Here is a 27,595-nt window from a genome sequence, read left to right on the forward strand (position 1 = left end):
CATGAAGTGGAGATGGAAGAAACAAAATAGAGTAGACTGACAGTCCGGGGGTGGGGCGGTTGATGAAAATGATAAAATGGGGAAATGACATCATGTGTACTTCACTGCGCCCGAGTAGGGCAAGGTCAACTTCATACATCGCGCTAGAAAAGTTAAATATACTTCGTGTACACTCCTTGCAGGCTGGGGAATTCTTATAGGTGTTTCTCCAACTTGGAGGTTAGTACATGCATGCCTGCACAATGATCATCGGGTGTAAAGTAAAACCTTCATGCCTAAGAGCCAAGTGGTGGCACAACACTACACTACACTACACTACAATACATGCTCTACAGTGGCAAAGTTTACTCTGCATACACTTCACCGGAAATAATAAAACTCGGAATCTTCAATATCATTCTGTTCTATTGGCAATCCATCAGGCAGCACCAGCCCCGGGATAAAGAAAAGAATATGTATAAAAGCCGTGCAACGCACCGCTCGAAATGCAACTTGGCAGTGAAAAGAAATGAAAAGAGAAAAGAAGCTCTCTGCTTCCCGGGTATTAGCGCCTCGCGATGATGATTAAACGTGAAGAAAAAAAGCGCGAAGACAAAAACCCAGATGGACGAAAATGCCAGGAACGAGAGGTCAACGAAAGACAAAAAAGACCGAATCAAACAAACACATTGCTGGAACGCGAAAGGGAAGTTCGTATCGTCACAAACATCGGCATTCAGATGAAGAGCGAGATTGGAAAAGGCAAATAGATGCTGGAAATGGACAAAGAACGAAGGAAATATTTTCAAGATTGAAGGCCTTTTTCAATCGCTCTGTTTATGCGGAGAATGCTTTATGCAGTGGACATGCCATTGGCATTGGCGGCTTGCTGCAGCACGCGGGGCCAGCGCGAAATGAGTTCAACATCGTCCAGGATACCCTTGCCCTGGTTCCGGACGTATTGGGTCGGAGGGGTCCACTCGGTGCTCATGGTCCCAGTACGTGGGAGTGCCCTTGATGAGAGCAGAGTAGACAAGACGGCGGCGGCGCTGAGACTGTAGAACATCCTGGCGGATCGACTCCAAGTCCCATTTGTTGTTGACTTCCTCGAGGAAGTAGGCCAAAAGCTTGACTCGGTCGGTGGTGTTGGGTAGCGCCGCATCACCGGGGCTGGGAGTGCGAGGGGGAGTTGGCGATGGGAACGGGTATGACCCGTCGGTAGCACGTTGCGGGATTGGGGAAGCGTGAGGCGAGTCACTGGGCGTGGGCAAGCTGGCAATTGCCACGGAGAGCGGGTTTGCGGACTTCAAAGGCGCGCGAGCTTCGCGGACAGGGGCAGATGCGATGGGAAGACCAGCTGCCAAGTTGTTCAACTCCTCCGGATCGTTGGTCACGTCAAAGAGCATCGGTGGGTCGATCGCTGAGTAAACGAACTTCCAGCGGCCTCGGCGAATCATAACGAGCGGTGCCTGTGTGCCCTCTCCCATGTACTCTCCATAAACCGTGTCGGTTCGGAGGCCATCTTCGCCTGTGAGATACGGCACCAGGGAGACACCGTCCATGGGCAAACCTGGGACGAGGGGAGCTCCCACGAGACCGGCGAATGTGGGGAGCAGATCCATGGTGGAGACATTCTCGGGGACACGCTTGGGAGCAAACTTCTTGGGAGCATGGAAAAGCATGGGCACTCGGGAGGAGTTCTCAAACCAGGCCATCTTGTACCACAGGCCGCGTTCGCCAAGCATGTCCCCGTGGTCACCGGTGAAAACGATAATGGTATCCTCATCCAGACCGGTGTTCTTGAGGACCTTGAGTAGCTTGCCAATGTTGGTATCAACGTAGGTACAGGCGGCGTAATATGCACGGCGGGCTGCCTTGATGCGGTCCTCGGGCAATTCCTTGCCAAACAGATCAATACACTTCAAAATTCGCTGAGAGTGAGGGTCCAGCTGGTCATGAGGAATGGCGCCGTTCTTAGGAAGTGGGATTTCCACATCTTCGTACATGTCCCAGTACTCCTTGGTCATGGCATATGGGTCGTGAGGGTGCGTCATTGAGACGGTCAAGCAGAATGGCTGGTCAGTGCGGTTTCGTACGTGGTCGTACAAATATTGTTCAGACTTGTAGATCACCTCTTCGTCAAAGTCGAGTTGATTGGTACGGACGACAGGACCGGCCTCCATGACCGAGGACATGTTGTGATAGTAGTCCTGGCGGATCTCGGGTTCGTCCCAATTCACCGACCAACCGTAGTCACCGGGGTAGATGTCACTTGTGAGGCGCTGCTCGTAGCCGTGCAGCTGATCCGGTCCGCAGAAATGCATTTTACCGGCCAAGGCCGTGTGGTAACCCTCACGACGGAGGTAATGAGCATAGGTGGGGATGTCGGCTGGGAAATCCGCCGCATTGTCGTAAGCCCCAATCTTCGAGGGCAGCTGGCCGCTCACCATGACAAAGCGTGAGGGAGCGCAAAGGGGGGAGTTGCAGTAGGCAGAGTCAAAAACCACACCCTCGTCAGCCAACTTGTCGAGGTTGGGGGTCTTGATGGGAGAGTTCTTGTCATGAAGTGAGAGCAGAGGGGCGGCCATCTGGTCAGCCATGATGTACAGGATGTTTGGCTTTTTGGTGGCCATTGTGATGAATTTTTGGCCTTGGCCTAGAACAGGATAGAGAGAGACAGAGTTGAATGTAGAGCGGAAGAGAGGAGGAGGGGGGGGAGGATGAGAAGTTGAATGGGGAATGAAAAAAGAAGAGTTGACAGGATGGAGGCGGGTGAGGGGGGTAGATATAAGTTAAGAAGAATGGCACATGTGTGGGGAGGATAGTTCAGAGCCAAACAATGTAAATGAAAAATAAGAAAATAAAAAAGATTCATGCACAATCCAACCAAATTTTTGTCGAGGCTGTCTGAAAAAGGAAAATTGACACTGGAGTTACGGAGGGCTCCAACTCGACACGAGGGCCCGAGAGCCGGGGCTATAGTTGGTTACAATACAGTACACTATCATTTACATCTGGATATTCCACACTTTGTCGGCTTTGTCAACCTGTACACCGTAGATATAAGTTATAAACTGGGGATCCCCACTGCTCGATCCAGCGGAGTCATGAGTTCAACTAAGGAGACTAGTCCTGCATGGAAGATCAGGGGAAGCGGTGACGTACTCGTTGAAGGCGCAAGATCAAGCAATTGCTGGGTGCGATGGTGTGATTGTAAGAATGTGACAGTACTGTATTATACTGTATAGGTGTATACTGTATAGTGGGTGCCCAGGTAGTATATCGATTTGCCAACTTGAAAGTATACCTAACTTATTCATGAACTCACTAAACTCCGTTCCACAATGGAGTATGTCCACATGACTCCTCCAATGCGGACTCAGTCTCCTCGTCGAGTCACTAAATCCCTTCAAAGACAGCAAGTGCCCAAGTGCCGAGTGATTGTGACTTGACTATTTGCCACGCTATTACTCAACCATGCCTGCTCCACCGCCATTCTGACGGTATCATTACAACTGGTAGGTGTAACAAATAAATCAACTTCTACCCCCTTCCACCCCAACGCAAGGAATCCTCACAACTTTTGCATGTATGTCTGGACATATCACTTGTAATGTTCAGTGCAATTATCACCCACTCTCGACCCCAGACTCTTCAGTAAGGTTATCCGCCTTGAGCTGACCCTTGTAACGCCGGCGATCTCAGCCGAGCAACCCGACCACCGGCGCAAACCTTACTCCCCACCGATCGTGTCACCTTGCCCATCCTGCCCAATCATTCCGAGCTTCATTACCCCTGGGACCGACTCTCCGGCGAGACGATGTCGTGCTAGCCATGCTTGGGGCGTTACCCCCACTTGCTTATCTCACCAGCCAATCATTACTGTTCTGCTTCGACCTCCGAATTGAGCACCGCACAAATTTGAGCACTTTGCCAGAGCCGACGGGGTTGCCCGATAAGCGACGAGTGTAGCCTGTGCGAAGTGCAGAAGGTGCAGACGGCACAGAATTTTGCGAGCTGTACAGAAATGACACTTGGCATTCCGGTTTCAACATACGGAATACGAAATACGGAGAACAGAATACATACCCATATCCACGCTCGCGCACTGTGCAAGTAGATCAATGAGCAATCCCCCTGTCTAAGCACGCCATGGGGGCGGTCTGTTCCAGCCGCCCCCGGATTCCAGAGGACATACTAGTAGTACGAGTCCTAAGTCTGTACTCAGACAAGACTGGGCCGCGTGGCTTTGAACGCGAATACAAAGTACCTACAAAGTTTCTCCGTAATCAGATGCGATTCGATTCACCGCCGTTTCGCGGCTCCAGGTTCTGCATAAGATCCGGTCCCCACCACCTTGCACTAGTTAGCTGGACTACTTCACCCGATACAGCATGGTGTGGTGTACATCTGGGACACTCTCGATTTGAGTCTTGTCTAGATGAGTGCCTACCCTGGGAGGAACTACCAATAGGAACCATTACGCAACATCACAGCCACCATACAGAGTGTCGAATACCTTAGTTAGGTATCTGCTCCCTAGACTGCACGATGACGGAGAATTAAATTTAAATTTCATTACAGAGTACTGCGCATCGGCGACTCGGACATACTATCACAAGCTAGTTAGTTAACTAACACACAACTGCACATGTGTATAAGTGGACATGCCCAGGTGTGAGCAGGATTTCCGCTCAATCACATCTACCAGCGCTCAGCAATCAACACAGATCAACTATGTCTAAGAGAAAGGGGAGAAATACTCCATAGTGCAAAAGCAAGCCCCAAGATCCACTTTCCTTTGACAACCCGTCAATACCGCTCCGCCGCCCGTTCATAATTATTTCTTTTTCCGCATCGACAATCATTTCTGACCCTGTCCCGTTCCAGTTACGGCTACTGTACATACATGATACAGAGAAAATGGCTAGAGACTCGGAAGAGTAAGATAGTCCCTTACTAGGATAAGACCAGAATAGAGAAAACTAGTACTCCCCGTGGGTGTTATTGTAACCCGAAAAGAAAAAGAGGTTCTACTAAGACCTGAAACCGGGCCACCTGTCCAAAAACCGTATCCCTTCCGCAAATGAGTACTCTATGCACCTTGTGATAGATGAACACAAAAGATGCGCAAAATAAACCCCCAGCAACGAAATGGAAGGAATTGAAAAAAGAAGAACATGAAAGAAAAATCCACCACAGTTTAACAGCACTACCGTAAAACAAAAAGACCTTCCTTCCACCACCACGACTATCATCATTCACCACCGCAGAAACCGATGAACTTCCACCAACGCGCTGGACAATGTGCTTGTAGAATCACAATTCTACTACCCCCAGAGCTCACTGGTATCAGCCACAATAGGAGGATTAAAGTCCTCCTCCATTTCAGGCCGGATCCACTCTCCTCCCTCACGCGGATAGTTGTGCTGAAGGCAGAAGCGGTAATCCTCATCGATTACCGCCTCGCCGAAAATCTCGCGAGTGGATTCTCTGAACTCAGCGGCCAGCCGAAGCTCCTCATCCGTGCACTTGCGGCTGGTATCCACCTTGGTCTTCATGACTGGTGGCAAGTTATTCATGTACCAACGTGTAAGGTCACGGAGTGCGATGGCGGTCTCAATCACATTTCCGTGGCTGCCACTTGGGTACTTCCGCTGCAGATGAGCAGACACAAGATTTCGGAGTCCGCCCTTCCAGAGATTAATCTGGTCGGACTTATCGCGGCGTGACTCCAGCTCCTCGAGGTCGATGACCTTTCGGTGAATCAATCGCAGGTCTAGCAGGTCCCGCGTACCACCGGCGTAGGTGATGATGATTGTGTCGGGACCGACGAAGTCCCAGACACGGTTGCGAGCCGCGTCGCGGCCTTCGAGCACATTCTTCATGGCTCGGGCAACGTGCAACATTTGATAGTCCACGCCAGACCAGCGAGTGTTCAAATGGAGCATTTTGACGTCTTCAGTTGGGAAGACGAGCTTATTGATCAGAACTTCTCCGGTGAAGAAGTCGATCATTCCAATCCGAATAATCTCATGGCTGCCGTCCGTGGCGATGCCTGTCTCACAACTCAAGGCAACGGCGGTTCGGGGGGGCAACGGCCACGCTGGGATCGGGAGTTGGATACAGATGCCAGATCTCCCTTTCCCTGTCGGCATTGATATCCGGGAATCGGTGGCCTCTGGCGTGGCGGCAACCCGGGGAATCGGGCCATCTGCCGCAGCAGGTCCACTTCTGGAATCAAATCAGCGGGGTTCAAATGTCAAAAATAAAGAAGGAGGGGAAGGGGAAAGTCAATGGAACTTACTCTGTTGCTTCCGACCTTACCAGGATGGCCGATGCATGAGGCCTGGGGGACCTTATTGATGTCCGGACGAAGTGCAATGTAGTCACTCCAGGTAAGAGGAGTGTAGTAACGCCACCATTCCATGATTTCGAAATTCTTGTAGATATTTGTCATGGTGTAACATGGCTTGTTGGGATCCATCTCCTTTCCGAGAAGAGGCGTCTCTGTCCACTCTGGGACCAATGAGTGGCGGTTGTCGTCTGTCTGTTGGATCTTGTGGCGCGGCTTTTCCATTGCTTTGGCGTAGTACCCTGCGGGATAGTACTGGTCAAGCTTCTGATCAAGCTTGGGGAAGTCCTTTCGGAAGATGAAAGGTTGCCGGGGATCGTCAGAGGGGATAATGGTACCCCCGCTAGTCAGGATCATTGGCTTAGTCTTGTACTCGGGCCAGAAGTCATAGTAACAAGTGCGTTCACGACGAGCTTCTTCCTTTTCGGCCTCGGTGGGCAGACGATAGCGACGCTTCGCCGCAGTGGAACTCTCCAGGACTGCAATGAATATTTAGTCTCATTTGCCAAAGCAAAGTGCAGAAAAATAGAGGGGAGAGACATACCAAAACAATCCATGCAGCGTATGTGTTTCGTGTGGATTTCACCGGAGGAGAATTGCTCGAAACGGTACTTGTACTTTTTGCTGATCATGTCTTTCTTGTCCATAGTCAGACCGGTGAGGTACGTCAGAACTTCGGCGCTACGCTCAATCTCCTTAGGAGATTTGGAAGACATTGCTGATAGCGGTGGACAGAATGAGGTGGGTTGGAGGATAACGAGATAAGAAAAGAGGTAGTAAGAGAAAGGAAGGAGGGGAGAGGAGAGGAGGAAGTGAGGAAAAGGTGGAGAGGGTCACCTCGAAGGATTACCCTTCAGATGATTTCCCTTCAGATGAAGACCACGTGCACTTTGTATCCGATATTCGAGAGAAGGTGGACTGGCAGAGACAAGTGAGATGCTCAAATGAACGAAGATGTACCTGCCAATGAAGTTCCACAACTTGGGTCTCGATGGGATAAAGTAAACTTGAACTTTGTGCAAATGGAATGAAGGCGAGAGAGGAGAAACCTTGGAAGGTGAAGTTTGAAAGGGAGTGTGCCCAGGTGTGAATATCCTTTTGTATGTGGTGATAAGATTGCCAGTTGCGCCTGAAGCCTGGGACACCATAAGGTTTACCCGGAAATTCAAGGGCCGATACCCAGGTACTATCCATGGATGGCAGCAGCGCTTGTGCAGGCTCCGGAAGGGTATGAATGAGTTGGGTTTGAGTGACTTTGATAGAGGCTTTAGTCATTTGTGTAAAGTAGACGGTTTAAGTAGGTCCATCCTAAAGAAAGCTCTAGATCTATATCTGCTATCATAATTACCATAATACCATGGATATACTACCAGGGTAGGAACTAGAAGTAGTACCTAACTTGAACTGATAAGGTGAAATAGCCATCTTCGCTCAGCTATTCAGCTACCTACCTACGGAAATGTCCCTTCGTGTCCTTCTGAAGGCTGCTTCGAGCGTCGTTGCGTAAGTTGCTAACAAGTAGAGGAAAAGTCTCAAGTTGGATAGCGGGGAGGTTGGACAGGTTAGATGTCACGACGTTGAATGTTGAGTGGCTGAGGGGGGGGTTACCAGGCGGCGCAGGGAAGATAGTCTCGATCTGTGTGCGTATTGGGACCCCTTATCGGTCGTTTTTGTAAACTTCAAGGGTTCCAGTGACCCCGTTGTTTGCATGTTTCATCAACTTGACAAGAATAACAACTTTAATCTCCACGTTACCACCAATCAATAGCATGGTTATCTGCTCAGGTAGTTCGTTGTCAGTTTCAAGATTACCCCACCCTACTTCCACAACCAGAATTGGAAGATACCTTATTGCAATGAGTTATGGATAAGGAAATCCGGTTCTTTGATGCACCTAGCATATGGACCACTTCCAAATTTCAGTGCTTTCAAGGTCAGCCATATTATCAATCAGCGTGGGATCAAGTTATTGGCTGAGCTCGATCTTACTTGTATCTTGCTGGGTCAAGAAAATTTTTATCTATGCGGCGTTTATGAAACCCGTCGCTGCAGCTCGGAAAATTTCGTGTGACGGCCATTGGCCAACCCAATTATCTGAGAAGCGTGGCGCCCTGAGTCGTAAATAACCAATATCTGGGGAATAGGGGTTACGAACCTTTCGAACTTTGGGGATAACTCCCTCAAGTTTCCAAAGAAAGTCCGCCCAGTCTGGGGGGGAGGTCGGTAATCACGAGTTCGTGGAAATCCTCAGCCTCACACAGGGTATTGAGAACGGTCTCCTGAAACTGTGACTGCAATTCCAAATGATCTGCCGAAACCACCGTCCTTGGCGAGACGCTCAAGGGAGTCAATGAAAGAGCAGACTTGTCCACGGGTGGCAAGGGGACAGAAGTGGGAGATGAGAGAAAGAGAAAGAGAAAGAGGAAGAGAAAGACGAAGAGGGAATTTACGGAATGTGGAAGGAGGTGCATTCTATCACCACCACCACTACTAAGTAATACACTCCTCTGTACACTATCTACCTAGGTAGGTAACTACGATAGTTGACTAGTACCGGAGGTGGCTGTTTGTGCCTTGCCAGTTTGGTAATAGTTCCTACTGGCACCACTCTAGCTGTAAGTTCCAACTGAGTGGTTTTCATAGATGCAAAGACAGGGCGTCAGATGTAGCTTGTTTGATGTAATGGTATTTATATTGAAGAAAGAACTTGAACAATACACAACCTGTTGCGATCACCTAAGTAATTAACGGCAGATTGCCAATGCTGATACCGTGCTGTACATGCACCCTGTATTTAAATAGCACAACGATGAAGCTTCAAGGACAGACATGGAGAAACAACAGAATAGAAGGCTCAAAAAGTCTGGTGCAGACATGCAGTTAAAGGACAGGATACGCCGTGGTGGTCGACACCAATGCTGGTCAAAGAGGCAGATGAAATCGTGAGTGAGGTTGTCGGCGGTGTTTTAATCAACCTTGATGGCACTGTTGATCTGATTAGTGCCTGGTGCAAGAAAATGTGGAGTAGGGGAAGGCCCCAGCGATCAACGATCGTACCTATAAACTCGTCGAACAAAAGCGTAGGCTGCAAGGAAACCTACAGTTCCGGTCAACAGGCCGTATACAGCGCAGGCGAGGAAACTATAGCTGAAAAATAGCAACCCCGAGACGAATCCTGTGATGTGGAGCTTGAAGGCGTAGTACCAAATACAGTAGGCAAAGATCCAGAATGCGCTACTGCCACCAGTCAAAAAGCTCTGCCACCACCAGTGATAGTTCTGAAGACGTTAGTATTAATTTTGAAGGGAAGAAAAACAACCCCCAAAGGAGAGGGGACTTACCTCGGAGCAAAGCTGGCTGTATGTCGCAATGATCGTCACTTCAACGACGGTAACAAGGAGCACGGTGGAAACCACGCTCAGAAAGCCGAACACGTAGTAATAGCCACTCTTATCTTGCCACAAATTCTTGAACAAGAAGAGGAGCTCGATGAAAAGGACGGCAAATGGAATCAATCCGGTCAGCAGAGGGCCGGCGGGGCTGCGCAGGTACCAAGGCTGGGGCGGAATTTGCCGAGAGATGGCATTGGTCTTCAAGGGATGTTCCCAGGCAGTCGCCCGCACGAATCCAGCCCAGCTTCCGATGTATACCAGGGGAACTTGGATAAGCAACCAAAGAGCGAGGAGGCCAATCAGAGTGCTGAACGGGATGGCAGTGCTGGACGCTTGGGCCCAGACGAACAGGTTCAAAACCAAAACCAGGAAGAACGACAGTCCGGGGAATAATAGAGCAGTGATCAAGGTATTCTTTCGCCAGGTCGATCCGCCAAAGGTCTTGTAGAGCCGTCCAGAGAAATAGCCCGAGAAGACACCCGCGAAGACAAAAAGACCCATGCCAACGCTGACGAACCCGCCGCGGAAACTGGGGTTTAAAATACCCAGACAGCTCAGGAGAAGTAGACCGGTAGCCATGAAGAGAAGCTGCATGCCAGAACCGACAAGTGGAGCCAAAAGACCGCTGTAGGCGGGGATTCGGAAAACGTCGCCGTGAAGAAGCTTCCAGCCACTGGTGTCTTCGAAGGATTCATCATCCGAGGACATGTCGGCTTCGTTTTCGACGTCGGCATTGTCCAGCAATCCTTCTCCTTTCTTCTCTCCGGAACGCTTGCGTCGAGACTGCGCTTTGAGCTTGCGGTCTTCCATAGCACCATCGCCACGGCCTTTAATATCGCCCTGGACGGTCCGACTCCAGATGACAAACACCGTTACTCCAAGGACAGCCGAGATGGTCAAGGAGTTGATGATCGCCAGCCAGTGGGTCATGGATCCCTCCTCCTGGTTAGTAAAATAGAGATCCCAGCGGTTCGCCCAGTCGACTTTATTCTCTTCCCGGAAGTAAACAGAATAGGTATACGGGATCTTCAGCATGGCTCCGTCGTCGTCCTCATCGTCTTCTGGGATGTAAGAAAGCCCAGCATACTTCTCTCGAAGTCGCGACATGTCCGGTGCAATGAACAGACCCAGACCATCCCGCTGCTTGTGCACATCCTTCGGACAACCACCTTCCAAGCGATCCTCTGCACTGATACTCTTCGGGTATACCTCAAAGCCAACAATGACCTTGCCTCCCTCGGGGGCTCCTCGCCAGCGGATGACAATTGTGAAATGGTTGTTCAAGAAGTATCGCGAACGGCCAGTGGCGGGAGAGATGTCGCGATAGCCGAGCTTGAAGCCCGAAGCGTAGTATTTGCGACTACGGTCGACGGTCACGAAGCTCGTTGCGCCGGGCAAGTTATCGGCAATCCACTCAATGACATAGTTCTCCTTGATGAGCTGGCGGGCCCACTTCACGTTCTCGCGACCGACCTCCGCAGAACATAAGGACTGACATTCCACGTCCTTGCCCATCTGAAGCTCAAAATCGGATGTCATGATGCGATCGCCGCGCAACACCTCGCCGAGATTGAGCGAGATGCTTTGACCTGATCCAAAGGGGGATCCACCATGCTTATTACCGCTCGGAGGGCAGACGAAGGGGAGGTCGAAGTAGGCATATTGAAGTTGGGTGTGGTCGGAGAATATCTTATTCACGAGCAGCGGGATTGCATCGCCATCATTATACCGGGTAACCGAGTATCCTTTCGAGGAAGTGAGATTGTTAGCTTCCAATGCCAGAAGGTGGAGACCAAATGGGGCTATGTGAGCGAAGCTTACCAGGGATGTAGAATGACCAGGTAGTCGACACAAAGAAGAACAGCCAGAGTACCCAGTTGTGCAGACACAACGGCCCCGTGGGCGTGGTATAATACATTTCAGAATGTGGGTGTTTGATTCAGCTTGCGCCGTCAGATTGGGTCAGCTTCTCAAAGCGCATGCGATGTTATGTTCGGAAGGATCGCTCGGAGATGGGTGTGGCGAAGTGTAGATCCCGAGTGGCTAAATGGATCAACACCCCTTGATCTTCAAAATTGAAGATATTCCGGTTCGATATGTCCGTCCAAAGGGAGTTTTTAGACAGATCGAAGACGGGGTAGGCCAAGGGTGGAGAGGGGGATGCACGCTAATGGGATGACCCTATTCTTGGCGGATGACTTGATAGTAGCTTGAATGCACGAATCAGCCCGGGGAGAGATAGAGTGAGATTGCCACAGCGGAGGAATAGCCCGCGGGCGAGAAACGAATGTAATTGGCAATGAATGCCGACAAGTTGAAGTGGACTGGAGCGAAGAGCAATTGGAGTGATCACATTCAAGGTCCAAGAGATCCCAACGTGTTCAAAGCAAATAAAGGCTGACTAACGGCCCTTGCGTGGAGCCTGGTGGAGCGTGACATTCCAAATGCAGCGTGGGGTAACTATTGGTGTTAACGTGTTCCACAACCGAACGGGCCGGACAACCGAACGGGCCACCCCACCTAAAAAACGCGTCGCGTGTTGCAGCTCTCTTTTTCAAACCACCACCATGCCACCAATTCGTACTGCAAAAACTCAAAAACGAATTGAGCAAGAAGGCAGGATTGAACTTGCTATACAGGCGCTAAGAAATGAAAAAGTAGCTTCTCTGAATGAAGCTGCGCGCGTTTTTGAGGTACCTCGTGCAACATTGCAAGCGCGTTTCAAGGGAAGACATTATCGCCAAACCCTTCGCGCAAATTGCACAAAATTGGATGCAATTGAAGAGGATTCGTTAGAGAATTGGATATTGGATCTAGATGCACGTGGCAAGGCCCCTACCTTTGCTCTTGCAGGAGAAATGGCCAATTTACTACTCGCTCAACGTTCAACTACCCCCTCTCTTACAATCGGTATAAACTGGGTACAGAACTTTGTCAAACGTCGCGATAAGCTTAAAACACGTTTTTCACGTCGCTACGCTGCACAGCGTGCATTATGTGAGGATCCGAAGCTTATTCGTGAATGGTTTAATCAATATTGCAATACTATTGCTCAATATGGTATTCTTAACGAAGATATCTACAATTTCGATGAGACTGGATTTGCAATGGGGATTACTAGCACCTCAAAGGTTATTACCAGTCGAGAGTGGCAGGGGAAGCGCAAACTCCTACAACCGGGTAACCGAGAGTGGGTTACTGCAATTGAGTGTGTCCATCTGGATGGTGTTCTCCCTCCGACTATTATCTTTAAAGCGAAGGTATTGATGGCAGCGTGGTGTAGTACTGTCCCGAATGACTGGCGCTTTGAGATCAGTGCTAATGGATGGACAACTGATGAAATTGGCATTTCGTGGCTCGAAAATTCCTTCATTCCATACGTCAAAAAGCGTCAACATGGTGCCTGGTCTGCCTTGGTTATGGATGGCCATGGGAGTCATGTCACCCCTCAATTTGACACTATCTGCATGAAGAACAATATTGTGCCAATTTGTATGCCATCTCATTCATCGCATCTATTACAACCACTAGATGTAGGTTGTTTTAGTGTATTGAAGCACTTCTATGGTCAGGCAGTACAAGATCTTGCACGTGTGGGCTCTACACATATTGATAAGCCTGACTTTCTTAGTCTATACCCTAAAGCACGCGCAGCAACATACAAAACCTCTATAATTGCTAGCAGTTTTATGGCAGCGGGCATTATTCCATATTCGCCAGAGACAGTACTATCAAAACTTGATATTCATCCCCCATCGCCTACACCACCACCATCACATGGTAGTGATAGCAGTCGTGAATTCATACCTCATACACCATCCAAAGCTATCAATTTTCAACGGCAGGCATCCTCAATCAAGCGATTACTAGTCTATAGGGATATAACCCCTGATAATGACATATATCGACAATTGGAGCAGACTACCAGAGGTGCACAATTACTTGCACATGAGATGGTTATGTTAAAGACAACATATGAGCGTGTAATGGCCGAAAATGGACGTAAGCAAAGAAAAAAAGCTTTACCAAATAGGCAATTACCCTACGAAGGTGGAATTACAGCAGAGGACCTGCAATTGCGTGTACAAATTGAATATGAGCACCAATTGGCAATACCCCCGGCGCCACGCCGCGCAACCAGGACGACGATTGAGAGACCTATACAGCGCTGTGGCAATTGCAGGGAGCCAGGGCACAAGCGGAATAGGTGCCCAGTTGTGAATAACGCCTAGTTTTTGCAATATATTATATGGTGGTTGAGTTATATTCAATATATATCGTCGTAATGGGGTGGGGTGGCCCGTTCGGTTGTCCGGCCCGTTCGGTTGTGGAACACGTTACCTGGTCATGATCATGATAATTGTGATACTGGTACTAGGTGTCAGTACTTCTACTAGTATAGCTCACTGGCACAGATTCAGTGTATTGAAATTGCCATCCATGGATTGGTAGGGGGAACCAGCGATAAACCAGGGACCCTGAATACCGTGACCTAGGTACTTCAAGTAATAGTTCTACCCATATATATTGGTACCATTGGTTATAATACCAGGGTCACGGTCCACTTGAGTTCAAGCTGAAGCCCTTCGTTCTATTCCAAGAACTTGAATGACATCGACAGTGAAGATCTACTACTACTACTACTACTACTACTACTACTACTACTACTACTACTACTACTGCTACTACTGAAGTTACTAGTATAACATGATCCACAAGCAGAGCAAAACGTCCGATTCTGAACTCAATTGAAGATGGCGTTGGCGATAAAAAAACGCTAGTGTACCAGAGCCATTCAGAAAGAGAAATTCCACATCCAGAGATAAATAGAGGTAAAAAATGTGAAAGAAAGGAGGCAGGGAAATCATCAACGTGCGGCCTAATCGTTATCATCGAATCAAGAAACCATGAAATACATCGGGAAAATGAGCAGATTCATCAAACACAAACTGTCGATCGAATGAACCTATGGGAGTCTCATGACAAGTTGGTCAGGAGGTGCTCAATCGCGCCTTGCACACTGCCACCCGATCGTCGCAACGCTGCAATGTTGAGATCAAAATCAAAGAATCCCATGTCGTTCAATTGACGAAGTTGTTCGGCATACCGCTCCTCTGGGGGGCGGTTGTCAGCGGGCTGTTGTGACGCGCCAGGACCACCAAGGCCAAGCATATTTGCCCACGCGTTCGCGCCGGCACCGCCGTTCTCTGCATTCCCATTTCCCAATCCCTGAAGCAACTGAGCCATCATGGCCGGATCGCGGTTCATGAACGGGTTCATACCACCCTGTCCACCCAGTCCGGCACCACCAAACATGGCCGGGTTGAACAAAGAGGCGAATGGGTTCTGAGCAGCCTCAGGAGTCTGTCCTTCGCCCGTAGTCCCCCGATCCGTGGACTGGTCGCCTTGATTCTGGGTGTTCGCAGCATCGGTATTGGCGGGCTGTGCGAGGGGATTCGCGAATGGGTTGGCGTTACCGCCGAAGAGAGCGGCAAAAGGGTTTCCAGCCGGATTCTGTGCAAACGGGTTGGCTGCGGGGTTTTGCTGTTGGTTTTGGTTCTCGCCAGCAGTTGTGTTCGTCACGCCGGGAGCGGGGAAGGCGCCGGCGTCGGCGCCGCCACCACCTCCCAAACCGCCCATCATCCGCTGCATCTGCATCATCTGACGGATTTGTTGGGGATCCGTCAGCATACGGCGGAACTCGGGACTTTGGAAAATCTGGCGCGCCCCAGGTCCCATATCGCGGAGCATGGGGTTTTGTTGGATCATCATGTCGATCATCGCGGGGTTCTGGAGGGCTTCATTGAGCGTAGACTGAAATTGAGGGTTTTCGAGCATGTTCAGCATAGTTTCACTATCGGGGGGGAGGTCCCATCTAGATCAAATGCATCACGTCAGCAAACCTGGAGTTGATTGATGTCTCATAAGGATGCTTTATGAGCCAACCGAGGAGTATACTTACCCCACCATCAGGGCCAAAGAGACCTGCCCCAGGAAGCTGGGCAAACCCGGCATACCGAGCTCCAGTCAACCCAGCGAGAGGGTTGTTACCTGTACCGGCGGCCAAATTTGTAGGAACACCGGCAGCGGCAGGAGGAGTTGGGGTTCCCGTAGCAGAGGCGGCCCCCGAACTAGATGTAGCTCCAGCATTTGCACGCTGGTTGCTGTTGGCATTACCAACCATGTGAATAGTGTGTCCATCCTTAATCTTGTAAGATTCCAGAGTCTCGTTATCCTTCAAGATCCGGCCGGAGTAAATCAGCCGTTGACGATCGGCTGGGATGCTCTTGGTGTCATCGGACTTGTCGGACTTGTCTGGCTCGGCCGTTTCAAGTTTCTGCTTCAGATCTGAAACCAGAGTGGATAGAGGAAGGGTCATGGTATATTTCTTATCTGTCGAGGTCTTGACGATGAAGGTAATGGGTGCCTCTCCGGCAGTACCAGCGTCGTCGGCCATGGTGAATTGACTTGTCGGAAGAGAAGTGTGGGGTGATTAAAGAGGGAGAGGGTGCGACTGATCGCCTCTAAGGCGTTGAATGTAAAAGTGAAGAGATGTATGCGATGCGCACAGTTGTCGAGAGATAGCAATTTCTTAGAAGGCCAAAAAGGAAGATCGGTGGTGGTTGGGTTGTTGAAAGCAACGGGTTGGCAGTTGGACGGAGCTACTCAACGGTGTTGCCGACGTAATTCGACCGCTTTCCATCTTGTGCCAGCGGCCAGGGTCACGTGAGAGAACGAGCTTCCAGTCCCACCAGCACATTTTGCTTCCTCTTTTCTTCCCGTATTCAACCTCCCCCCCCTCCCCTAAACCCCATCACGCATTTCTGCTATCTGGGGTGTCTTTCTTTCATTAGACCCCAGCAGCGATGGGATTGATGTGATCTGCTTCACAATTTCTATTGCAATTGCCATTGCGCATACTCCAATATTGTCTTTTTCTGACCGTCGCGTATTGAGGTGTGAAAGCTCGCGAGTTTTTGCGAGCTTAGCTCTTGTCCACCATGGCCACCACTTCGCACATGTTCATGTACTCCTTGACGATTCAGCCTCCCACTGCAATCACCCAGGCCATCCTGGGTCAATTTTCGGGTACTAAGGAGCAGCAGATCGTCACTGCCTCGGGTTCGAAGCTGACAATCCACCGCCCCGACCCCAGTCAGGGAAAAGTGACACCGATCTTTTCACAAGATGTCTTCGGCATTATCCGCTCATTGGCAGCCTTTCGGTTAGCCGGAAGCAATAAAGGTATGTCTTGCATTTAGCCCGCGTTTGCATTTACGAGTTCAACTTAGTGATTCTTCAAGCTTCCCGGGTAGCACGGTCCTGGTTTTCTGAGCCGCCCCCTTGAAGGGTTGAAGCGGACCTGCCCCCGGCCAGCAACGTTGACGCTGCAAATAATCTTTGTGCGAACTGTGCTGAGTATATCATTCAGATTACATTATCATCGGCTCCGACTCCGGGCGTATCACAATCATTGAATATGTTCCTTCTCAGAACCGTTTTAACCGCATCCACTTGGAAACATTTGGAAAGTCGGGTGTTCGCCGGGTTGTCCCAGGTCAATATCTTGCTGTGGATCCCAAAGGACGTGCGTGTCTGATCGCTTCCGTGGAGAAGAACAAGCTGGTCTATGTTCTCAACCGTAACTCCCAAGCGGAGCTTACAATCTCCTCTCCTCTTGAGGCTCATAAACCGCAAACTTTGGTCTTCGCCATGATTTCCTTGGATGTGGGCTATGAAAACCCCATCTTTGCTGCTTTGGAAGTGGATTACTCTGAAGCTGACCAAGATCCCACTGGCCTGGCTTACGAGGAGATTGAGAAAGTCCTCGTTTACTACGAGCTGGATCTTGGATTGAATCATGTCGTCCGCAAGTGGTCTGACCCCGTCGATCGCACAGCGAACATGCTTTTCCAGGTCCCCGGTGGCGCGGACGGCCCAAGCGGAGTGTTGGTGTGCGCTGAAGATAGTGTCACCTATCGTCATTCCAACCAAGATGCTTTCCGCGTGCCCATCCCACGCCGCAAGGGTCCCACTGAAAACCCCGAGCGGAAACGCACCATAGTCTCTGGAGTTATGCACAAAATGAGGGGAGCTTTCTTCTTTCTGTTGCAGACCGATGACGGTGATATGTTTAAGTTGAACCTTGAAATGGTTGAGGATGAGAATGGTCAATTGACGGGAGAAGTGCAAAGATTGAAGATAAAATACTTCGATACCGTCCCGGTCGCTTCCAACCTGCTCATTCTCAAAAGTGGCTTCCTTTATGTGGCTAGCGAAGCTGGTAATCATCACTTCTACCAATTCGAAAAACTTGGCGATGATGATGAGGAAACCGAATTCTCTAGCGATGATTATTCCGCCGATCCATCTGTTCCCTATGATCCGATTTTCTTCCAACCGCGGACATACGAGAATCTCAACCTGATGGAAACCATCAACTCTCTCAATCCGTTGATTGACAGTAAGATTGCCAACCTTACCGAGGACGATGCCCCACAAATCTACTCCGTGGGTGGCACTGGGGCTCGCAGCACTTTCAGAACTCTCAAGCACGGACTAGAGGTTTCTGAGATCGTCGAGTCAGAACTTCGAACTGTCCCATCGGCCGTCTGGACTACTAAGCTGACGCGTTCTGATGAATACGATGCTTACATCGTTCTCTCCTTTGCCAACGGCACTTTGGTTTTGGGCATTGGCGAGGTCGTTGAGGAGGTCACAGATACAGGATTTCTTTCGACTGCTCCGACTCTGGCCGTGCAGCAACTGGGCGAGGACTCGCTCATTCAAGTCCACCCCCGCGGCATTCGCCATCTTCTCGCGGGTGGCCGCGTCAATGAATGGCCCGCTCCTCAGCATCGGTCTATTGTGGCCGCCGCCACCAACGAGCGTCAAGTTGCTGTTGCCCTCAGCTCCGGCGAGATTGTCTACTTCGAAATGGACACAGATGGTACCTTGGCCGAATATGACGAAAGGAGGCAAATGTCTGGTACTGTCACTTGTCTCAGCCTCGGGCAAGTTCCCGAAGGCAGGATGCGAAGCTCCTTCCTGGCTGTTGGCTGCGATGACTCTACAGTGCGTATCCTCAGCCTGGACCCAGATTCTACATTAGAAAGTAAGTCTGTCCAGGCTTTGACGTCCGCACCATCCGCTCTCAGTATCATGGCCATGGCCGATTCGAGTTCGGGAGGTACCACCTTGTATCTCCACATTGGTCTCTACTCCGGTGTTTACCTACGCACTGTCCTCGACGAGGTTACTGGAGAGCTATCCGATACTCGAACACGCTTCCTGGGCGCCAAGCCCGTAAAGCTTTCCCAAGTCTCCGTGAAGGGACAAACCGCAGTTCTAGCCCTCAGCTCTCGTCCTTGGCTTGGATATTCTGATACTCAAACTAAGAGCTTCATGCTAACTCCCCTGGATTATGTTGGCCTGGAATGGGGCTGGAACTTTTCCAGTGAGCAATGCGTGGAAGGCATGATCGGTATCCAGGGCCGCAATCTCCGGTACGTTTTAACCCATTCCATTCCACTTCTCTTTCTTTTTCCTCCCCGCCATTTTCCTTCACATTCGATCATATGATGAAACATGGGACCTGAATCACCATGTCGAAGAACTTTTTATTTATATTCCAATTGTTCCTACTGAGATCAACATCATCTTCATCTGCATTGCATTTCTTTTCACTTTGGTTGCGTATCATCGCTGACGAACATGCAGAATCTTCTCCATCGAGAAACTGGATAACAACATGCTTCAAGAGTCTATCCCCCTCGCCTACACACCCCGGCGCTTCGTCAAACATCCCGAACAGCCGCTCTTCTACGTAATCGAGTCCGACAATGGTGTCCTGTCACCAGCTACACGACAAAGTCTCATCCAAGATTCCGAGAGCCGTAATGGAGAAGCTGTCATCCTGCCGCCGGAGGAGTTTGGATACCCTCGCGGAACTGGCCACTGGGCCTCTTGCATCCAAATTGTTGATCCAATTTCTACCAAGTCCGTTGTCTTCACACTGGACCTCGAAGACAATGAGGCGGCTGTTAGTGTCGCGGCCGTGTCTTTCTCAAGCCAAGACGATGAGACATTCCTAGTTGTGGGCACGTCAAAGGATATGTCTGTCAGCCCACCATCATCTGGTGGCGGCTTCATCCACATTTACCGGTTCCAGGAGGACGGTCGCGAGCTGGAGTTCATTCATAAGACCAAGGTTGAAGACCCTCCTCTTGCTCTTCTTGCATTCCAAGGTCGACTTCTAGCAGGTATTGGCTCCACATTGCGCCTCTACGATCTGGGTATGAAGCAACTTCTACGAAAGTGCCAGGCACCCGTGGTCGCCAAGACGATCGTTGGTCTTCAGACACAAGGAAGCCGCATTGTGGTCAGTGATGTTCGCGAAAGTGTTACTTTCGTCGTCTACAAGTTTCAGGAGAATGTTCTGATTCCCTTCGTGGACGACTCTATCGCTCGTTGGACAACCTCTACGGCCATGGTTGACTACGAAACCGTCGCAGGTGGTGACAAGTTTGGAAACTTGTGGATGATGCGATGCCCTGGAAAGGTCTCTGAACAGGCCGACGAAGATGGGTCTGGTGCCCACCTTGTACACGAGCGTGGCTATCTCCAGGGTACTCCCAACCGTCTTGAACTGATGGTCCACTACTATACCCAAGATATCCCCACCAGCATCCACAAGGCGCAGCTAGTTGCAGGTGGACGTGACATCGTCGTCTGGACTGGTTTACAGGGAACCGTGGGCATGTTCGTCCCATTCGCAAGCCGTGAGGATGTGGACTTTTTCCAGAGTTTGGAAATGCAGCTGGCAGCCCAGCACCCTCCCCTGGCGGGACGGGACCACCTCATCTATCGTGGATACTATGCACCTGTAAAGGGTGTCATCGACGGTGATTTGTGTGAAATGTATTTCCTTCTGCCTAACGACACAAAGATGATGATTGCGGCCGAACTCGATCGCTCCGTCCGCGAGATCGAGCGAAAGATCTCGGACATGCGAACGAGGGTGGCATATTAATAACATGGGGCAATTCTGGCGTACTTTGCTGGCGTTGGTGCTCTCTGCGCTTCAGATACCTAGGTACCCGCTAATCGATATCCAAAGGTGGCTTTGATCCGCCTTTTTTTCACATGATTCCATTCCATCCCCTCCCTCCCCTCCTCTTAGACTTCCCCAAGTGGATGTCGTCTCTTGCCTCGCTCGGTCTGCCGCTCTTACTCGGCTAATCTTGAGCTGGATGCAACCCGTCACTTTCGAGTACGGCTTGTATGAGACAAAAAAAAGTGTGGCAACACACTTCGACGATCTTTGAGTACGGTTTTATCTGCATTGCACCACGGATATAAGCCGTAATTTATCAGTCGGAACAACCTGTAAATCACGTAATTGATATAGTGAAATAGAAACAATGAGAGTGAATTATGTTGACTATTCAAATGATACTCCAAGTAAAAAGAGAAAAAATAAAACTCAAATCAAGTCCAGTCATAGAAGCCATAGTTGAGGTGTACAAAAACTATACTATGCATCGGGATCACCTGATGCGGGTCCTCGGCGCCTTCCCACAACTTCCAATTCCAGCACCGACAAAGCAACCGCACCGTAGCAGACCGATCGCTTGGACCGAAACCCGCACAACTCCTGCAGCATCAATGATTTTTGTCCCCTGAACCCGCTGCAAAACCGGCAGAAATATCCACTCGGCATGCAATGTGCTCGGCTAAGGTCGGAAACATCTGGAGCCTCCCGAGAGACAACAGGCCGGCTACCGTCGTCACCCTTCTTTCTCCTCGGGAAATGGGTCTGTCGATGGTGTCATTTTCCTTGGTTCGAGAAATCAACGCCTGACTTCACTTTTCCATGAGGATGGCCTTCAATTTTGCAAACACTGGAAACTCAGATTTGCTTTGAAATTCTCCATCGATTGTCAGCAGGACGGGTTACCCCCGCGTGACTATGATTGGTTATATCTCGAGCAACACCACGTCTGAGCGTCTTCGCAGCTCCGATCGGAGACTCATGAGTGGGCCACCACGGTTGTTCTTTCTCAAAGTGGACCCTCGAAGGGCGTGCTTGTCGGCATAAGGCGCGGTCCACCGACTGTTCCAGCCTGGCTCGACCCACTGGGTCTTGCTGAGCTTGATACTCTTGCCTTGGATTTTGATGCTCCGGCATCGCAATGAGGCTTCACAAGCCCGTCTAACAGGGGGAGGGTCAAGATGGGACAGGGTCTCATCTTCGAATCAATCGGAATGGAGAGAATCCCGTTGCAAATTATCTTATTGGTTCCGATCCGCTTGCTTGACAAGGGCGTCGGCAAGGTCCTTTGACGCCAAACGGAATGTCAATCCAAGGGCGCGAGCATGGACCGAAGGAAGGGCGCAGACCGCCAATCATCCAATCATCTTCTCCAGTTCCCCTCCCCGGACGCCTCTGCTCGTATGGACTGGCATTGGCTTGCTGCTAGCTTTCGCGCTTTCCTTTGGAGTATAATGCTGTTGCTGGTTGACACACGTGTGTCAACGTCACCCGTCTTCTAAATGATTTCCAACGTCAATGACTCACAAATATGGCATAGAGATTGTACGATGGATTTGTAAACATGATCTTACAACAAGGATCATCATCATCAGGTGCATTTCCCTTTTCTATAAAACGGGGGTGGCCCCTCCACTCCATTATGGGGTACTACAATACACTTCGCGGTTGTTCACGGTCCACGGCTCCACTTTCTACATACTGTACTTTTTTTTCTTCTCCCCTAGCAGTCTGGTTCAAAATAAACTTGAAGCAGATAAACCCCGGGGTTTATTTAATTCTCCCCAAACTCAAAACATCCACCTGCGCATACCTGAACAAGGGTCCAGGGTCTCGTGTGCTTGATTTACTCTTCTCTTGCCCCCCCTCTTTCCTTCTTCCCCTCTCAACCCTCAACCCTCAACTCTCAACTACTATTCGCTTCAACAATAAATCTCACTCACCATGGTCGCGACTTCGGTTATTAGCCGGGGCTCAGAGACATTTGATGTCTTCACCCGGCGTTCGCAGCCAAAAATTGAAATCGATCTTGTTGGACAGACACCTGGTCTTGTGAGCTCGTATACAACTGGCGATCATATCGAGGGAACTGTCACCATTACCGTGGAACATGAGACACGCTTTGATGAAGTGGAAATTGCCTTTCAAGGTAGGTTATATTGAAATAAACAAAGCCATGTAAATGCGCCAGCCACTCATTCCAATATAGGGTCATCACGAACTACAGTCGAACGGGCCGCCTGCCCTGGTCGAACCGGCTCCCAGCACATGTTTTTGAAGCTTCGACAACCTATCGAAGATACCGACTATCCGGCCCCACGAGTTTTTGAAGCTGGTCGCAAATATACCTTCCCCTTCCAATTCATTATCCCAGATCAATTGCTGCCGCAAGTGTGCACCCACAAACGCGTAAACAACGCCATTCATCGATCACACACCATGGTGCCACCGACCTTAGGAGATCCAATGCTCGCTGGAAATGGAAAGACTTTGCTTGATGATATGGCTCCTGATATGAGCGTCATCTCCTATATAATCCGCGCGGGTGTGCTTAAGAGATCATCCGCAGACCAACGCCAGGTGAAGGCCTTGGCCAATATCGCCAAAAAGGTTCGCGTCATTCCAACTGTGGAGGAAGAGCCACCTATGGAGATCTCTGATCATCCTTACTACTGCACACGGAAAGAGAAGAGTGTGAAGCGTGGTTTTTTGCGAGGCAGACTGGGCCGCATGGTTGCTTCTGCCGCACAACCAAAGGCGATTCGTCTTCTTCCCCACAGCTGTGAGACGCGCGACACCGTCAACACCGTTGCCACTATCAACTTGCGATTTGACCCTGTGGGAACCGAGGAACCACCGAAGCTGGGATCATTGACCAGTAAAATCAAAGCCAGCACATTCTACAGCGCAAGCCCCTGGGAGGATTATCCCTTCCAATCCGGCAATATGCCTTTCTCACAGGTTGGCCAAGGTTTGTTCAGCGAGTCAATTCCGCTGTCTACCATGTGTGTCGGATCTGCAAAGTGGCAGAAACATTCAACAACTGGCTGTGAGCGTCGTGACTCGACAGAGTCCACTTGCTCCGAGTCCTCTACTGGGCCATCTACCGAATTCACTGGCGGCACATACTATACTGCATCACTGTTAATCCCAGTAAACCTTCCAAAGTCGAAGACCTTCGTCCCGACTTTCCACTCATGCCTGATGTCCCGAACCTACTCCTTGGAACTCGCCCTCTCCTATCACACCCCCGGTACAAACGTCCTCACCCCGACGATCTCTCTCCGCGTCCCGATTCAAATAACAACCGAGTCCAAGAACGGCGGCTCTTTTAAATCCGAGCTGGGCGTGGTTGTGACTCAGGCGGAACTGGATGAGTTCTTCTCTCCACGTTCTGTTGCCCCAATCATGAATGACACAGTCATTGACGTGAACTTGGCTCCTCCCGAGTATTCGGACACAATCGCCCCAAGAAGTGTTCGCGCGTGAGATACAATGATATCTTACAAAGTCAATCTTTCATTATAGGCCTTTTGCAACAAAACGACAGGCATGACCTTTCAAAAGTTGCTTTTCTTTATTTCGGTTTTCATTCTGATTCTCTTTTCTTCTGCCTCTATTTCTTTTGTTGAGAGTGCTGGTCAAGTTGAGCCTTTTTATACTTGTGATACCCACATATTTGCCACAGTCATCATCGAGCGTTTAGAAAGAATTTGGCTTATTTTTATTCCTTGTCTCCAGGATATTTCTTATTATTAATGTATATTTTCACGATTCTCACATTCCACTTCATTGCCCAGGTGGTCTAGATTATAAAATTAAAGTTGCACAACATTACTAGTATATTGGTAAAGTCAAAGACCAAGAAAATAATCTGCCATCTCCATAGACCACCACTACTAGTATTCAATGAATGGGAACCGAAATCCAGCAACCCAATATCTCCGTACTAACCTGGTCGGGACCATGCCATAAAAAGTAAAGATGCAACCATGGAACTGGAGAGGATGAAGAATCAAATGGCCTCTAACGTTTCAACTTTTGTAGAACAAGAAACTGAGTCAAGCTGATATGCGATTCGTAACTTTTCAAACCAAGCCAAACCCCTATTTATGGACCCGTGCGGAGATAGTGAAGACGAATTGGATTCCTTTAGACGTGAAGAGCAAGTGTTATAGGCCGGGTCTAGTATAGTGGAAATAAGCTTTGTGCACGAAATTTCAAAAAATTGCCTGTGGTTGTGGAGATGTAACAACAATAAATACTAGGAAAATAGATGTGCTGAGGTTCTCCTTTCAGTTTCTAGACCACTGGTTCCGATTGAACACTACGAGCCCTAGAAGTGTTATAAAAGGCTTTTTAGTGTACGTCGAGGTTTAATTAGCAGCTAACTAGCTGTGCTAAGGCTCCAAACCCAGACCAAAAGGTCCCCGGAACCCTATGAGCGAATTCAAGAATAATTCACAAGAGGAAAACATTTGGTGTCTTAACCTTGCAGTTCTTTCTTCTATAGCAGCTAGCCCAAGCATAAATGTAGCTGATAATTGCGTCGGAATCAGAAACTGCTTTGAAAATGACTACAATGGCAACCCGACGAGTCTCGTATGCAAATTTGTAATCCTCTCTTTGTATCTGCTACGATGCAACTTTGGGGATATGCACTTAAATGATAAAATAGGGATACTATGCTGGCTGCCCATGTGAATACGGTTGCAACGGAGTCGTCCCATGCGATGGGAATGGCTGTTATGGGCATTTTGGACGTTGCACTTCAGGTTATCTCGGATGTGCATTCCAGGAGGTACAGCATCCACCAACTAAGAAGTGAGAGAGGGTATGCCAGAGAGTGAAGTTTGCAGAGGAAGAATTTCAAGGAACACGGCCAGCTGTGATGAAACATGAAGCAGATAATTAATTTTGCATGTGCAATATTAAGAAAAAAAAAAACTAGTAAATTACTTTACCAAGCAAGAGACAATGAAGATTGGGGGCAGCTTGTTGTGCTTGGTGCATGGTGCATGCTCCCCCACCAGCCACCACTTTTCGTATTTCTAATCGACCCCTCACTTCTACCAACCCCTGCTTTATAAGCCGCCCTTAATTCTATAAAATACCCTTTGAATGAAGCTTATGATTCAACCCTTGTAATCAGACTCATACTCCCATAACGACCATCATCACGCGAAGCTGCATTTTACAAGATGTCCCTTCCCAACAAAGCTTTGATTTACAATAAGGTGCCTACAGGTCTACCAGTTGCGGGGCAAGACCTGATCGTGAAAGAACGATCTTTTGATATTGACCAGCAGCCTCCAGATGGAGGAGCAACAGTGCGCCAGCTCTATGTCAGCCTCGACCCCTACATGCGGGGCCGAATGCGTGACCCCGCCATTAAGTCTTACAATATGCCATACGAACTTGGAGAACCTATCACGGCCTTCTGTCTGGTGCAGATAATCAAGTCGGATCATCCCGAGTATCAGGCAGGCGATCTGGTGTTCAGTCTCTTGGCCGTGGAGGAGTATACCATTGCGACAAAGAAAGACTTAGATGGGGACCAAACGTATAAGATCGACAACAAGCATAATCTCCCGCTCTCAAATTTCGTCGGTATACTAGGGATGCCCGGTATCACAGCCTATGCCAGTCTTTATGAAATCGGAGCCCCTAAAAAGGGCGAGACGATCTTCGTTTCCTCTGCTGCAGGCGCAGTGGGACAGGTTGTCGGTCAGCTTGCCAAACACGAGGGCCTTCGAGTGATTGGCAGCGTTGGAGATGACGAAAAACTGAAATTTATTACCGAGGATCTTGGCTTTGATGGCGGGTTCAATTACAAGAAGGAAAAGCCCGCCGATGCGTTGGCAAGACTGGCACCAGACGGTATCGATATTTACTATGAGAATGTCGGAGGTGAGCAGTTGGAGGCTGCCCTGGATGCAATGAATTTCTTTGGAAGAATTGGTATGTTTGAGCCCATTATAGAAGTGACATGGGATTTGAATATCAGCACTGACCATTACAGTCGCCTGCGGCATGGTATCTCAGTACAATCTGGCGCCGGACGCGAGATACGGAATCAAGAATCTTGGCCAGGTTGTCTCAAAGCGCATCAAAATGCAGGGATTTATCCAAGGAGACCCCAATATGCGACCCAAATATTACAAAGAGCGAGACGAGAAGGTGTCGGCGGTAAGTCCAAGCTTGATCAAAGTCGATAATTTCTCCCCTCTAATATGGCTTTTCATAGTGGCTGGCGGACGGAAGCATTAAGACAAGAGAGGATGTTAGTATCGGGATCGAGCATGGCCCTGAAGCATTTATTGCAATGTTGAGTGGAAAAAACAAAGGCAAAGCAGTTCTTAAAATCGCGGACCCTGAGTGAGATGTGCGAATTATCCCTGTGTTTGAACCTCCGTGTGCAGCCTTGGAATTTTATATCTATCTATAGTACTACTAGTAGTAACCCTCAAGTCGGAACTTGAAGTGAGCTAGAAAAGGAATGAGAAAATAAATTCCAAAAATCAAATCAAACTGAACCAAATCCGCTCCATTCGCATTAATATCAAGTTATATTGCTATCCGCCTCTTCCTCAACCGTCAGAAGCGTGTGCAACTTGAAGTTCCAAAGCTTCTTCGAGTCGGGAGGCCTACCGACCGGCAAGCCACCGGCAATAGAGAGCCCGGTCTCATTCAAATTACTTGATGAGTCTATAGTCAAATTTAGCTTCCGGCAAATCCCAAAGGCAAAAAACTTAGAGCGACCTTGGTATCCTTTAATTGTGAGGGTTCGTGACACTCACTCTCCCCTCATCTGCT

The 27,595-nt window shown here is 49.4% G+C and overlaps 7 protein-coding genes across 7 annotated transcripts; 3 read left to right on the forward strand and 4 right to left on the reverse strand.

Annotated features, from left to right (window-relative positions):
* Positions 1-899: 899 nt before the first annotated feature.
* On the reverse strand, positions 900-2,612 carry N7533_009021 (putative choline sulfatase; the record flags this gene model as incomplete). The annotated part of the gene is made up of 1 exon (XM_057105671.1): positions 900-2,612. One exon carries the CDS (start codon positions 2,610-2,612, stop codon positions 900-902), a length of 1,713 nt encoding a protein of 570 aa, XP_056957120.1.
* A 2,697-nt stretch (positions 2,613-5,309) lies between these two features.
* On the reverse strand, positions 5,310-7,050 carry N7533_009022 (uncharacterized protein; the record flags this gene model as incomplete). Its single annotated transcript, XM_057105672.1, has 3 exons — positions 5,310-6,193; positions 6,307-6,813; positions 6,879-7,050. The coding sequence occupies 3 exons, from the start codon at positions 7,048-7,050 to the stop codon at positions 5,310-5,312; spliced, it is 1,563 nt and encodes a 520-aa protein (XP_056957121.1).
* A 2,250-nt stretch (positions 7,051-9,300) lies between these two features.
* Positions 9,301-11,644, reverse strand: N7533_009023 (transmembrane 9 family protein; the record flags this gene model as incomplete). Its single annotated transcript, XM_057105673.1, has 4 exons — positions 9,301-9,319; positions 9,392-9,612; positions 9,676-11,471; positions 11,548-11,644. 4 exons carry the CDS (start codon positions 11,642-11,644, stop codon positions 9,301-9,303), a joined length of 2,133 nt encoding a protein of 710 aa, XP_056957122.1.
* Positions 11,645-14,703: 3,059 nt separating this feature from the next.
* N7533_009024 (ubiquitin domain-containing protein DSK2) lies at positions 14,704-16,183 on the reverse strand (the record flags this gene model as incomplete). Its single annotated transcript, XM_057105674.1, has 2 exons — positions 14,704-15,601; positions 15,744-16,183. 2 exons carry the CDS (start codon positions 16,181-16,183, stop codon positions 14,704-14,706), a joined length of 1,338 nt encoding a protein of 445 aa, XP_056957123.1.
* Positions 16,184-16,727: 544 nt separating this feature from the next.
* N7533_009025 (DDB1/RSE1 family protein) lies at positions 16,728-20,758 on the forward strand (the record flags this gene model as incomplete). Its single annotated transcript, XM_057105675.1, has 3 exons — positions 16,728-16,971; positions 17,159-19,232; positions 19,447-20,758. 3 exons carry the CDS (start codon positions 16,728-16,730, stop codon positions 20,756-20,758), a joined length of 3,630 nt encoding a protein of 1,209 aa, XP_056957124.1.
* A 1,965-nt stretch (positions 20,759-22,723) lies between these two features.
* On the forward strand, positions 22,724-24,268 carry N7533_009026 (arrestin (or S-antigen), N-terminal domain protein; the record flags this gene model as incomplete). Its single annotated transcript, XM_057105676.1, has 2 exons — positions 22,724-22,928; positions 22,989-24,268. 2 exons carry the CDS (start codon positions 22,724-22,726, stop codon positions 24,266-24,268), a joined length of 1,485 nt encoding a protein of 494 aa, XP_056957125.1.
* Positions 24,269-25,980: 1,712 nt separating this feature from the next.
* On the forward strand, positions 25,981-27,161 carry N7533_009027 (MDR family NADP-dependent oxidoreductase; the record flags this gene model as incomplete). The annotated part of the gene is made up of 3 exons (XM_057105677.1): positions 25,981-26,740; positions 26,802-26,968; positions 27,027-27,161. 3 exons carry the CDS (start codon positions 25,981-25,983, stop codon positions 27,159-27,161), a joined length of 1,062 nt encoding a protein of 353 aa, XP_056957126.1.
* Between the last annotated feature and the right edge of the window lie 434 nt (positions 27,162-27,595).

The sequence above is a fragment of the Penicillium manginii genome, assembly GCF_028828005.1.
Source record: "Penicillium manginii strain IBT 31320 chromosome Unknown utg000006l:1.0-4164085.0:1.0-4166146.0, whole genome shotgun sequence".
Classification (NCBI taxonomy): Eukaryota; Fungi; Ascomycota; class Eurotiomycetes; order Eurotiales; family Aspergillaceae; genus Penicillium; species Penicillium manginii.